Source organism: Triticum urartu, chromosome 7A (genome assembly GCF_056163025.1).
Source record: "Triticum urartu cultivar PI428250 chromosome 7A, HENAU_Tu73, whole genome shotgun sequence".
Lineage (NCBI taxonomy): Eukaryota > Viridiplantae > Streptophyta > Magnoliopsida > Poales > Poaceae > Triticum > Triticum urartu.
Window position 1 is genome coordinate 154096374 of NC_141879.1, and position 13827 is coordinate 154110200.

Sequence of the window (13827 nt, forward strand, 5' to 3'; positions counted from 1 at the left end):
TGTAACATATTATGTTACTCTATTTGTCTTTCTCTTCTTTAATTACATTACATATCATCTTTTTTGCTGATGTGGCATGTATATTACTACCTATGTTACTCGAAAATATAGGTAATTCTTTCCTCGATTACTGTAATACAAGGCCACCAACAGTAATCCTACACAGAACCATATTCCATAGTAATACAAGGCCACCAACAGTAATCCTAGACAGAACCATATTCCATAGTGATCTTGTATATAAAAATAAATGGAATATCTCTAATTACATGTAAGACTTAAGATAAAACTATCTTATCAATCATATTGTACATGCCCTTATGACTCCCAGCAGCTTGCTCTCCTTAGTCAGTTTTGGGAACCGATTCAATAATAAATAAGACAAGTACTAGTACAAAAGCCATCGTACAGTGCCCATATACACTACCGCGGATTTACTCACTCCGAGTTGGAATGAGCACCGCGGCAACCACCTTCGGCTCCCCCAACCTCGCACCAGCGTCCCACTCCTCCCCCTCCTGCCGCCTCCTCTCTCATGGCTTCACCGTCGCTGCAAACCGTCGGGTCTCCCGCGCGTCCGCCCGGGCCTCCCTGCGGCGCCGCGCCGGCGGCCCGAGTACGTCCCCAGCCGCATCGACGACCCCAACTACATCCGCATCTTCGACACCACGCTCCGCGACGGCGAGCAGTCCCCGGGGGCCACCATGACCAGCGCCGAGAAGCTCGTCGTCGCGCGCCAGCTCGCGCTCCTCGGCGTCGACGTCATCGACGCGGGCTTCCTGGCCTCCTCACCGGACGACTTCCGCGCCGTGCGCTCCATCGCCATCGAGGTTGGGAACACGCCCGTCGGCGGCCACATCCCCGTGATCGGCGGCCTCGCCCGGTGCAACAAGAGGGACATCGATGCTGCGTGGGATGCCGTGAAGCACGCCCGGCGCCCCCGCATCAACACCTTCATCGCCACGAGCGAGATCCACATGCAGCACAAGCTGCGGAAGACGCCCGAGCAGGTGGTGGCCATCGCCAGGGAGATGGTGGCCTACGCGCGCGCTCTTGGATGCCCCGATGTAGAGTTCTGCCCCGAAGACTCCGGCAGGTATGCGTACGATTCAAATTTTTTGGACTATTATCAAGTATACCTTACTAGGAGGTCGGTCGATGGAACGACATCAAAAACCCCTCACCGTGAACACCCTCCCAGCGCTCTGCATGTCTTTTTACTGAAGAAAAAAAAAACAATTTCATCTGGGACTAAGGCAAACTCTAACGCACGACTCCAAACGAACGTCTCTTTCGTCTGTTTGGGACAGGAAAACGGACGCCGCCGTTCGCTTGCGGTCGTGCGGCCATAGATGCGCCCAATCGGCACGGCTCATCCCAAACCGTCCACACGTTCATAGTACCCAAATTCAACGCAGTTCTTAATTAAACTAAAACTTTATAAAAGACATAAATTAACTAGATAAAGATCTGTCGCCCGTGGCTACCGCCATCTTCAGGAGCCACTGTCCTACTCGTCGTCGTCACCGGTGAGGTCGATCATACGGAGGTGACTACCAAAGGTGGGCAGGAGGCGCCTGCACCACCTCCTCCCGTGGCTCCTGCTTCTGCTCTGGTGCCCGCGGCGACATGACTGACCATGGGCTGACACCCACTGAGGCGGCCATCTCGGCGTCGTGCACGACCAGCTCTGCCGCTGGCCCACCAGATGCGGGTTCCACGTGGCAATGGGGGGCTCCTTCACCTCTTCCTCCTCCTGCACCTCCTCCTCCCGCACCTCCTCCTTGACGGCCATGTCCAGCTCCGGGATGGCCACGTTGCCGGCCACAAAGAGGGCCATCATGGTTTCGAGGCCCTCCCATTGACGCTCGTCGTGGGTGTTCATGGAATCCTCCATGACATGTCTCATGAGCTCGGCCTCCTCCTCCTCGGTCATGGGAGGTGGCGGGAGCGATGACGGGGACGGAGATGGCGTCGGCCTGACGTCGCGCACACGCCTACGGCCGCGCGTTTGGGGCGGGCTGTCAGCATGAGCAGGGCGCGGGCTCGGAGGACGACCGACGAAAAAGGATTGTCGCCATAGGTCGTGCTCGTCGCGAAGCCACGTATCCCATAGTGGTGAATCCATGGCGTAGCCGGGGTCGTAGAGCAGATCCTCTGGCAGGCGGGATCTGGCGTCGGTTGATCTCGTCGCGGCGGGCGCCGCCGCTCACCGGCACTGGTGGGATCGACACACGATCGGTGGAGAGATGCCAGTTGTTGGGGAGGTGGATATCTCCCCACTGGAGTGGTGTCGCGGTCTCCCAGTAGCGCCGACAGACGTCGGCGTGGACGTGCGGCCTATTGCGATGCCCGGCCGCTGGAGGCGCGATCTCAAACGCGGGCGGAGCAGGTAGTGCAGGCGGAGAAGGTGGTGCGGGCGGCGCAGACCTGCTGGTGCGGCGGCGACCAGAGGAGGAGCCGGCCTGATGGTCGTGCTTCCCCTTGTTGATCCCAATGCCAGCCCATGGCGCCAGCGAGGAGGTGGAAGCGACGGCAGCGGCTAGGGTTTGCTACCTCGTGTTGGGGGAGGAGGAGGCAGGCGGGCTTGAAAGTGGAAGCTGTGGACTGGCCGGTCCACGGCTTCCACATTAAGAAGGACGACGACCCACCAGTTGGGTGGCTGACAGACGGGGCTCGCCGCGCATGCGTATTAATTTTGGGAGGTCGAGGTAGTTGGACGGCCGCCATGCGTCCCCAAGGCGAACGAGGAGCAATCGCGTGCGCGTCCTTTCGCCGTTTGTGTGGACGCAAACCAGGCGCAGGTTTGTGCCGAAAATAGAGCGGGCGGGACGTTAACCGGACAAATTATGCGGATGCGATCACGCGTTGGGTCGTGTCGTCTGTTTATTTGGAAGCCAAACAGACAAGCACGGACAAGATGGGTCGTGCGTTGGAGTTGGCCTAAAAAAACTCAGTCTTTGCTTCTTTTTTAAGATCACTCGCTCATTCTTTTGTTGTGACTAATAAAGCCCAGTTTTTTGCCATGCTATGAAAAAGGTGCCATGGCCCAAAAATAAAGGGAAATAAACTTGACATACATAGAATGAAAAAAATATACCTTGGATTGTTTTAGTAAAATTTGCCATGGTTCGAAAACAAAAAATGTCAATAGACCATGAAAAAAGAGATTGTCATCATCTTTAAAGCAACGTTTGCCATGGTTCAAAAAAAAAATCAATAGCACAAGAAAGGAAAAGTCATGGTAATTTGCATCGGTAGAGTGACAAAAAAATATGCATTAAAAATTGTGAGGTATTTTACTATATACATAAAGACACAAAAAATGTGGATTAAAAAATCGCCATCATGTAGAACACGAAAAAGCATATCATATATTGTTTGGTAGTAATTGCCATGTTTCATAGAGTAAATTTACCACGGTCCCATAAAAGATGAAAATATAAAAAAATCATGGATGTAAAGTGAAATTTGCCATGGCGTTAAAAAGGAAATTTTGTCACGGTCCACGCAAGTTAAATTGGCACGAAAAAAATAAATAATAATTTTCCATGAGCGATTAAAGTAAAATATGTATTTAAAAGCAAAGAAAAAAAGTTAACCGGCGAACCATTGAATATTAGTTATAGAAATATAGCACAATTTTCAATCATCAATCTGAATGTTTCATATGGTAGCAATAATCAGTAGATCTATTCTCTAAAATGGCATCCTTCTATGCATCAGCTCGACCAAACATGATATCTAGTTTTGAAGGTCTCATCGCGAATGATTTTTTAATGTGAAAATGATTTTCCAATCTAGTATGCCTCTGTTGACCCATGTGAGGCCACTCGCTGTTGGGAGCCACCGAAGCAAGGATGGGTCAAGCTAAATTGTGATGGGTTCGTTTGATCCATGTGACAACTCAGCGGGAAGTGACATGGTGCTAAGGGAGGACGCAGGCACAATCATTTATAGATCCTGCCGACAGCTCTTCTCATGCCATGATGCTTTGCAAGCCGAGTTGCTTGCATTAAATGAAGGCTTGAATCTGGCTTTACAATGGAGTAATCTCCCTATTGCTGTGGAAACGGATTGTCTGGAGGCATCCAATCTTTTGAAGGCCAGTGACATTGATAGATCACGGTTCACATTTATAGTACTCCCTCCGTTCCAAATTACTTGTCGTCGTTTTAGTTCAAATTTGAACTAAAACAACGACAAGTAATTTGTAACGAAGGGAGTAGATGAAATAAAAAGTAAAATATCTGTATTACTCATGTACGTCGTGCTCAAAATCAGGCAAGCCATTTGTTGGGGAACTTTGGTAGATTACATAGACGTACTATCGTCTGGCTAGGATCAGGACCTGATGAGGTCGTTGAACAATGTCATGCTGAGTGTAATCCTACTAGTATTTGAGTAATACAAAGTATTTCCCTGCAAAAAAAAATGTACATAGGAAGAAGAGGGAGTCATTCTAATACATACATGCATGTAATTAAAGGGGAGTAGGAAGGCATTCGTATCTATCGCTTAAAAACGGAACAGACGTCATATATTGTGGTTCTATAGATAAATATAAATATAATTGTGTGGTTTCATTTGACATATTTTTAGATATGGAAAGTGATTACTTAGTTTAATTTGATTATTCTTTGTAATATAGTAGTAAGTTATATTCTTATTTTGAGGGAAATAAGTTATTTTATGGTGGTTCATAATTGTGTGCATACGCGTATGTCATGATCGGTTTCTGTTTGTCATCCAGGTCAAATAAAGAGTTCCTTTATCATATTCTAGAGGAAGTCATACAAGCTGGAGCAACAACCATCACCATTGGGGATACTGTTGGGTCTAATCTTCCTGTTGAATACGGCAAATTAATTGCTGACATAAAATCTAATACTCCTCGGATTGATAATGCCATTATTTCTACTCATTGCCATAATGACCTTGGCCTTGCAACTGCCAACACATTGGCGGTACTCCCTTCATTTATTTGTACCATCTAATATTATCATTTGTCTAATCATGCCACTACTAATTTCACTAGCCTCTAGGGTGCATATGCGGGAGCACGGCAGTTAGAGGTTACTATTAATGGTATCGGTGAAAGAGCTGGAAATGCTGCGTTGGAGGAGGTGTGCCCTATAATATTTCTGGGCACTGCTTCATGTTCTTCTTCTTCTTCTTCTTTTTTTTGCAAAATTCATGCTCGTTTGAATGAGTTGTAAAGTTTAGGAATGTGGTCCGATATGGCTTCAGTACTTGCTAGCTACATGTCTAATATTTGACACAATTTCAGGTTGTCATGGCACTTAAATGTCGCCCGGAACTCTTAGATGGCATGTATACTGGAATTAATACCCACCATATTACTATGACAAGCAAAATGGTACAATTTTGTGTCTTGGACGCTTTTTTCGGGTACCTTTTGCATTTCTTACAAACTGAAATTTCTTGTGAAAAATGGTCTAACTATTCTAGGTACAAGAGTACAGTGGACTTCACGTACAACCTCATAAAGCTATTGTTGGTGCCAATGCCTTTGCTCATGAAAGTGGAATTCATCAGGTGACTAATTTTGCAGTTTCTTATTACCATTGAATTTCCTAGATGGGCTTTTTAGTATGGATGGGTTGACATCTTCCGTTTTTATAGCATATCTCCAGTTCGCTTCATTATGTTAATTCGATTTTGTAACTTTGGTTCTTATTTATGACTATACAGTTTACCGCTTAACAATATTTTTGCGAATTTGAATGCTTCTGCCATCTGTTTACATGCATGTGACGACTAGGAAAACCTAGCTTAACTGTAATAAACATGGGGCAATCAATTTTTTTTGTGAATGTAGTTAACTTGGGAGATTATTTTAGTTCATTTGTGATTGATTAATCACATTTAGTATAAACTATACCTTGGATGCTCATTCTAAGATGTGCTAATTTTCACTCCCTGTCGGTGTGCATCATTGTTATATATATTTTACTGTTATATAATTTCAGGTTGGTTCATGAACTAAATGGCTAAATCTAAATTTTGTCGGGTATTTTTTCAGGATGGGATGCTTAAATACAAAGGAACTTATGAAATAATATCACCTGACGATATTGGTTTAACACGTGCCGACGACTCCGGTATTGTTCTTGGGAAGCTGAGGTATCATGCAAGTGTCACCCCCACCCCCATGGTTAATGTAGTGCAAAGAATCTTCTGTGATGTCCCTTGGTTTTCATCTCTTTGATGAACTCTAGTAATTGGTGCACGTTCCAATGGCCTAATCCGAACGCTTACACTTTGAGTATTTATATAATATGATAAACCATTCGCTTTTATACTAAAATCTATGACATACTATATATTCATGAAGTTGAACATGGATCACTTCTCATAGAGGAAACCTCCACTACTTTTTGTTTCTTTACTATATGTATAAATCGTCAAGGTGTTCTAGAGTTACTGAGGTCGAATGTATCTGCCATGTTTACTCTTTTAGATTAGCCAAACTCGATATTAGATTACATATTCCCATTCGTAATTATGCTTTCTGATATTCTTTTTCAGTGGAAGGCATGCTGTTAGATCTGTACTAGTGGAGGTATTGCTCTAAGAGGTCTTCTTGACCTTCATTTTCAAGTTACAACAGGAGGTCTTCTTTTCCCGATTTTATAGTGACACCTTTTTGCCAAATGTGTAGCTTGGATATGAGATCAGTGACAACGAATTTGAGGATTTTTTGAAACGCTACAAAGAGGTTGCGGAGAAGAAAAAGGTGGTACTTGATGCATCATATCGTTTCAATGATATTCTCAACCTTTTTAATTCTCTCTAATAATCAGGCACTAATTGATAATTAAGACATCCATTGATTTCATTTGCCAGTAACCTTCGGTTCTATATTTTGTTACTCAACAAGTACATTGTCTTTATATATGTTACTCATTTGAATGGTTAGTTAGTTTCCTTAGAAAGTTGCGTCCTGATATTTGCTTGCAACTATAGAAGTCTACTATACATAGCAGTTGACGAGTTATTCTCATTATTTGTAGCGTATAAATGACAAAGACATCAAAGCATTACTATCTGATGAGATATTTAAGCCCAAGGTTATTTGCTACCTTGTTGATCTAGTTGGCTTCTTTCCGTACTTTTGAATACCATTTTCATTCTTACCTAATATATCTAACCGTCTAATGTTTATAGCTCAATCCGAGTGTTGGATCAAACAATATGCCAGGAGGTGCGTCTGGCCATGTTCTTGGAAGTCTGGAGACGGCTCATGGCACTTCGACCTCTCAACAACAGTAACTCGAGGTTAGTTCCTAATATGCTTGCTTCCGAACTTGTAATAAGCTAATGATCGTGTTTCTCGACCGTTTGCTTTCAACTTGTAAACTCATGCTTGTGCTCCTGAACTTGTAGGTTTTCATCGCGGACACCTTCGACCGGTGGAGCTCATTTCATTGTTGGAGTATATTGTTGCTTGTATGGCAGTAGCTTGCTTCTATATGTGACTTGTTGCTTGTATGGAACCTATGTGTGGTACTTATGAACCTATATGTGGTAGTTATGGACCTATTACTATATCTGATGTTGTGCTGATGTGCTGCTGTTATATGTGCAGTTGTGTTGCTGTTTTACATTGTTGTGATGTTGTTGTGCTGCTGTTATTTATAAATGTTGTTGTTATATATGTGTTGTTGTTTATATTTGAAGGGCTGATGTGTTGGATGTGCTAAACTCGTCAGCTTTACAAATAATTGTTCACATCCAACATTGTCCTAAGATTCAATTGAGTCATTGTCCCCAGAAAATTTGTAAGGATCAAAATGAGGTAGTAGATTGTCTGGCCAATTACAGCTGTGCAGAATGTTGTACTATTGTTTGGTTTCAGAGAGGCCATATGTGTATTGATGATCTTCAGACTGCAAGTGGACACGGGCTGCCCATGGTGCCCACATAATCAGCCTTCGTGGACACCCACAGATAGAGCAGTTGAATATGTGAGATATGTGGGCTGTTCCGCGGCGCCCACATCTCGCGATGATGCAGTGGAGATTAGGGCGCCGCCACCATCCTGCTCCGCCGAGGCCTCAACACCGCCGTCCAGTTCCTTCATGGAGACCGCAGCGCCGCGCTGGCCGTTCCCATGTCTGGTTCCAGCTGTCATCAGCGAGCCCCTGTTGTGCCCCATGAGGCCATGAATCGAGTATCGAGCAGTAGCAGCGGCGACTAATCGCCCTGGGGCCTGTCGCGGCGGGACACACGCCGCCTGCACCTCCCCCTCGTCCTCGATGGCGTCGTTGCGGTAGGTAGAAGGCACGTACAGTACCTAGCTGCAGTGCTACCCACCAGGCCAATGGCATTTCAGTTGCCCGTACGTATGTACCCAGGCTCCTTCCACCAGGCCAATGGCGTTTCATTTGCACGTACGTACGTGTCCAGGCTTCTTCCGCGTACAGCACCTGCTCGATCAACAAAACTTGACCGGGATGCGGGCTATCCCACTAAACCCACATACCCACTTAACAATATGCGGGCTTTCGCGGGTATCCCACTTACCGTATGCGGCAATTGTGGGGTGGACGCGGCCATCCCGCTTAGCGTCCCACTTGCAGCCTGAGATGATCTCTTGCCAGTTGATTGTAACCCTATAATTATTATGGAATACAACTCCCATTTGCCCGCAAAGTAAAAACAGTGTCCTAAGATCTTCGGTTCAGTACTTCAGTTTCAACACAAGAGAATACGGACAATTATTTGTAAAGTTGATTTTTCTAATACTCCTGAAAATCACATGAGTGATCACCCTGAGCTTTTCAGATAATTGAAGAAGACATTTTTTTCTTTTTGCCAAAAATCAGCAATGAGCAATCTGGCAGCAAGTACATAAGCCGAACCAGACCGATAAAAAAACGACTGCCGCAGGGAACCAACAGGAGGGAAGAAGCGAAGCAGAACCTGCAACTTTCCTGAGCGCCCCAAATATTGCGGGCATAGAGAGTTAACTGATGCATCAAGAATTATCAATGTTTAGCAGCCTACTTGGTGCAACCTGATGAAAATACCAAATCTTGCATCATATTGTGATCTGGTGAAATCGTACGGTCAACAGCATGACGTAGTCAAGCAATACGTTTTACAGCTTCTGTTCCAGAGACAAGTGTGTCTTCTACGAATGGTATAGTCTTCCATACTTTTAATCCTACTAGCGCTGGACTATTTTCAGGACCTGAAACATATATACATCAATAGTAATAATGGTGTGACTGAAAGAACAAGCGAACCAAACCCTTTGTCCCCAGGCTGGCAATACAAACCTTGACATCTGGAGTCATCCTCCATACAAACTGCCATGTAATGAGAACTATTTAGCTCTGCGAGTGCAAATAGCCAATTCTCAGACAAATGGTCACACCTAGAGTTAGAATCGTCACATACTTTTGATGCCTGGAAAATTCAACGAGAGTCAAGGCAGATCAATAAAAATGATTTACTGTTAAGTTGTACTTCCTCCATTTTTGAATATAAGATCTTTTAGAGTTTTCAATACGGCCTACATACGGATATATATAGACACATTTTAGAGTGTAGATTCACGCATTTTGCTCCGCATGTAGTCTATATTGGAATCTCTAAAAGGGCTTATATTTAGGAACGGAGGGAGTAATAACATAATGCACCAGACTTATGTGATGTCCTATGATACATAAAAACCAGACACTTTTTCCCTAACCAAAAAGAAAGGACGGTGTTACCATGCAAAAGCCAAAAAACAGGGTAGGCATCTACTTTTGATTCCATGTGCAGACAATGGTTTAATTGTGTTGGCGTGATTGCACAGCACATGGTAGACCTCACGCATGTAATATTAATTTCTGCTTGCTTCTTATTTTGCTTTCTTATTTGGAGATTTACCCCGTTATTTTTCTATTGAAATATTGATTTCTGCTAGTAAATATGTGACACTTCTGTGAAATTTGAGAATTTATTGTGAATCTTGAATGGGACCATGAAATGTGAAACACATCTGATAAATGATAAAGGAAAGGTCAAACAACCGCGAGTCTTCTCAAATTTATCGGATTGGTTCTGATCCATGTAAAATGTATTGAATTGTTTTGTGAAACTTAGTTTGGACTACGACAAAACCTGATTAACCTACTGCAGAATACGTGTCAAAATTTGCAAAACATTTGTGAAACTTCTATTGAATATTTTGGAACATAGTGGAGCCCGTGCAGTGAGAAAACAAGGTTGACAGGATATGTGTGAGAGAGTGGCGGGGCATATTACATTTTAACCGCTGACAGAGATGGACAAAACAGAGGGTGAGATGCTATCCCGGTTGTTTTATAGCAGCACTCTTTTCCTGATAAAATTTTCTTTAACATGACATCTGACCATTGGTTCTGAAGCTTTCTCACACATGTATTATATGTTAAAAAACCAACAGAGGGAGAAGGTCGAAACTGCATACCTTAGAAACCCGAATTCCCTTGCTTGTTTCCAACTTGATTGAAAATCCATTGAGTGGAGCGCTTGAAAAACCCAATCCAAGAGCCTTTACATATGCTTCCTATAAATTTAGATATCAATAATGCTTCCATGTAAGAAATTTATTTTGCAACATCGTATCAGTAACCAGAATTGTGAATATTTAATTCAAAATAGGGCAATATTTGGTGTAAACCCAATTTTGGTGCTAATTCTTCTCATAAGATTCCTTTTTGGCAAGTGGACCATTCATAAGATGCCCATACGTGTGCTTCAATTTGATTTATTAAACATAATTATATGTGGTGCAGCATGTTAGCACTAGCTACATGTATCAAACCTACATTTCTATAGCAAACAAAAACAAAGTCAACTAGGAGAATGAGGTTAGTTCTATTTATTTTTTGATTCAGATATTTTAACGATTGATTTGCATAAAATTAATTTGTGTTCTAGCATTCCTCTTGTCCAAAGATACGAGTTGTTTACTGTTATAATCCTGAAATCATGTATGTTTTTCTTCAGTATTGCCATTAAACGGCCTAAATAATGCATGCTTGGATGGGTCACATTAAACCTGATGTATATACACTACCTACTAACTATTTATGCATAGTGTGTTTTAATCATTTAGGTGATATCTTAGACTACGTACGCGCAATGATATATTCTAGCCTTTTAGTAAGAAATGCCATAACTTCTCAATGTTCTACACAATGTACGCGCAATGAAGTGGTTGCATACGGAAGGGCTATGTAGTAGATGGCTAAAGAGAGCCTCGCTAACTTTAAGAGTCCATAGTTTGAAGTATTCCTTTTCCTGAGCATACGAATCAGAAATCTCAGCGAGATAATCAGTTTCCGAAGGGGTAAAAAAACGACGAGCAAGAGATAAAATACTCTTGGTTTTCTTCCGCTTCTTTTCTTCAATATCGATGCCAATCTGAAACGGGACATGACATAGCACTATCAACTGAATAACTTCCACAGCAACAGAAACATGGTCGTGTCTTTCTCACTTATAGCTGTCACAAGGACAATGAACATACATTAGCATCCATGGCAATGCCACAGGCAATCAAAGAACTAGTGTGTGAAATGTTGAAATGCAAGGGTAGCTCCACAGTATCATCAGATGGCCACAATATCTGATCAAACATGGAAAACAAAAAAAAGGCAAGGTTAGTTACATGGTTTGAAGTTGCCGAAAAAAGAACCTCTCAAGCCTAACCTCTTACCTCAGGTTTGCGAAATTTGTTGTACTTAAACACAAATGACCTCGGATCGATTTTACAATCTGTATCTAGTCTAGTTTTAAAAAAATAGCAGTAAGCAATAGCAGATCCGTATTCCTGTCACGCTATCAGTAACAACAAACAAAACAAGAATATGTTCCAATTGTTGACAAGATAAAATGCTGACAAGTCCAAACATGGAGGAGAGTGCCAAGCTTCCATGTTATTACAAGTCAAAAGGAAGATGGTTTCATTCTCCATTTTTATGATTCTTTACAAGAACTGCATATGCATCAGAAAGTGATTGTACACCTAATAGGTCCTAAAGTGTTACTTGAGAAAAAAAAAGCCATATGTGGATGCAAGAGGTCAAAAGTTACATTGTTCATCTTGAATCACATGTTCTACATATATTTAAGACAGATGAATGCACGAATGGAAGCCATTCACCTATATACAGGCAAAAGTTCAAAGGGAGTAACTCATGGACTCGGTGCATCTAAAGCAATAAATTACATAAAACAGCTTAATCTCTTCAGAAATATTAAACTGTATTTGTGACAACAATACCGAGTTTTCCCCATGATTATAGTATAAATAGCCTAAGAAAAGTTTTTTATAGAGTTACCACCACCCAAGGAGAATATCCTTTGTGTTGTTAACTCTAAGCAATGTACACTAGTGAATTTAACATCAGCAGCCAATTTCCCTAAGCAATGTTCATGTACACTAGTAATAGTCCAATGTAATTTATATGGGAAACTCTATAGATCATCCGGCGGATCACAGCCCCGCATTCATCACCTTCTCTGCACGCCATGTGCCCCATGGCCACCACCACTAGTTTTTGCAACTGGCCCGTTGTTGCAATCTCTCTCATCACAACAATGGCTCTGTTGCAAGATCTGGATCTTGAAGAAATCGCTGCTCGTGCTCCTCCCGAGCTCCCATCGAGTCGCCGCCTCCCCACGCTGCTCCGACTGCCCGGAGCTCCCGTAGAGTCGCCGCCTCCCCGCGTTGCTCCGACTGCCCCGAGCTCTCGTTGAGTCGCGTGCCTCCCCATGATGCGACCTGGTCGGAGGTTCGATGCTCGCGGGCAGCAGTGGCATGGAGGGAATGGGCGGCGCCGCTCCTTCGTAACCACCATCCAACGGGCTCACGGCGAACGACGACGGTTTTGTTTTGCAACATCCAATCTGTTGCAAGAAATATTTGTGCAACATCAGTCATATTGCCAAACTTTATTCTGTAACACCATATAGAGGTAAAGATAAAGAGAGAAAATTCTGCAACATCACCTCAATTGCAAAAAAAATCTGCAACAATGCCTTTGTTGCAAAAAATGAAGAGAGAAAAAATTCATATGTTGCAAAAAAAATTCCTGCAACCAACCTATGCTGCAAAAAAATTCACAACAGAATCTCCGTTACAAATGTTTCCACAACAAGAGTTCTGTTGCAAAGAAGAGGAATTAGTTTAGCCGCTTGATTTTGTCACATCCAACTGCTCGCGATGCCGACGCGTAGCAGCCCTCGATTTATATACAATAAGTACTTATTTTGAAAGAACCCTATATTATATCGGTAACTGTGCAACTCCCCGACAACTCCGTCGCCGTCATCCCATCCCACTGTGCTCTCCTCCCCGTCATCGTTGTCGGCCGCCAACACGCATTGTCGTTGGGTACCCCACCACCTTTGGCTCCGGGCGAAAATCTTGGTCTGGTCTTCTAGACCGAGCGTGATGGCGTGCTAGCGCCGTTTCCTTCTTTAAGGCATCCTTCTAGGAGGTATGGTCTCTATGGAGTTGCTGCAAGGCCGGGTGGTGTCAGCCAGGCCCTTTGCCACATCCATCCATGTCGTGTGTGGGTGGGTGGGGGTGGTGGGGGCTCTCCACTTCTACAGTGGATGGTTAGCGGCAATCTGGTAGTCTGTTGGTGGTGGGCGTGTGGATCTTGGGATGCGGGGGTGACGGCCTTGGCTGATGGGTTGCACGGTTGGCTCTCTGGCAAGCAACATGGAGATGGTGTTGCTTGCTCCCCTTGGTCGTGTGGATGGTGGGAGGAGTGTCGGCAGGTGGGCCCGGTGAGGTTGCGGTCGGTGGCAGTG

The 13827-nt window shown here is 43.9% G+C and overlaps 1 protein-coding gene and 2 pseudogenes across 2 annotated transcripts; 1 reads left to right on the plus strand and 2 right to left on the minus strand.

The window, feature by feature from the left end:
• Positions 1–436: 436 nt before the first annotated feature.
• LOC125515519 (2-isopropylmalate synthase A-like) lies at positions 437–7644 on the plus strand (annotated as a pseudogene). Its single transcript, XR_015610608.1, has 11 exons — positions 437–1096; positions 4754–4967; positions 5046–5126; positions 5291–5380; positions 5473–5559; positions 6047–6147; positions 6553–6586; positions 6686–6760; positions 7038–7094; positions 7192–7302; positions 7411–7644. The product of XR_015610608.1 is annotated as a 2-isopropylmalate synthase A-like (transcript).
• On the minus strand, positions 1554–2730 carry LOC147958702 (uncharacterized; annotated as a pseudogene).
• Positions 7645–9113: 1469 nt separating the features above from the next.
• LOC125518550 (uncharacterized) lies at positions 9114–13370 on the minus strand. The gene is made up of 8 exons (XM_087532256.1): positions 13308–13370; positions 12524–12915; positions 11723–11792; positions 11534–11632; positions 11272–11427; positions 10469–10567; positions 9309–9438; positions 9114–9220 (listed from the first exon to the last, which is right to left on the minus strand). Exons 1-8 carry the CDS (start codon positions 13368–13370, stop codon positions 9114–9116), a joined length of 1116 nt encoding a protein of 371 aa, XP_087388382.1.
• Between the last annotated feature and the right edge of the window lie 457 nt (positions 13371–13827).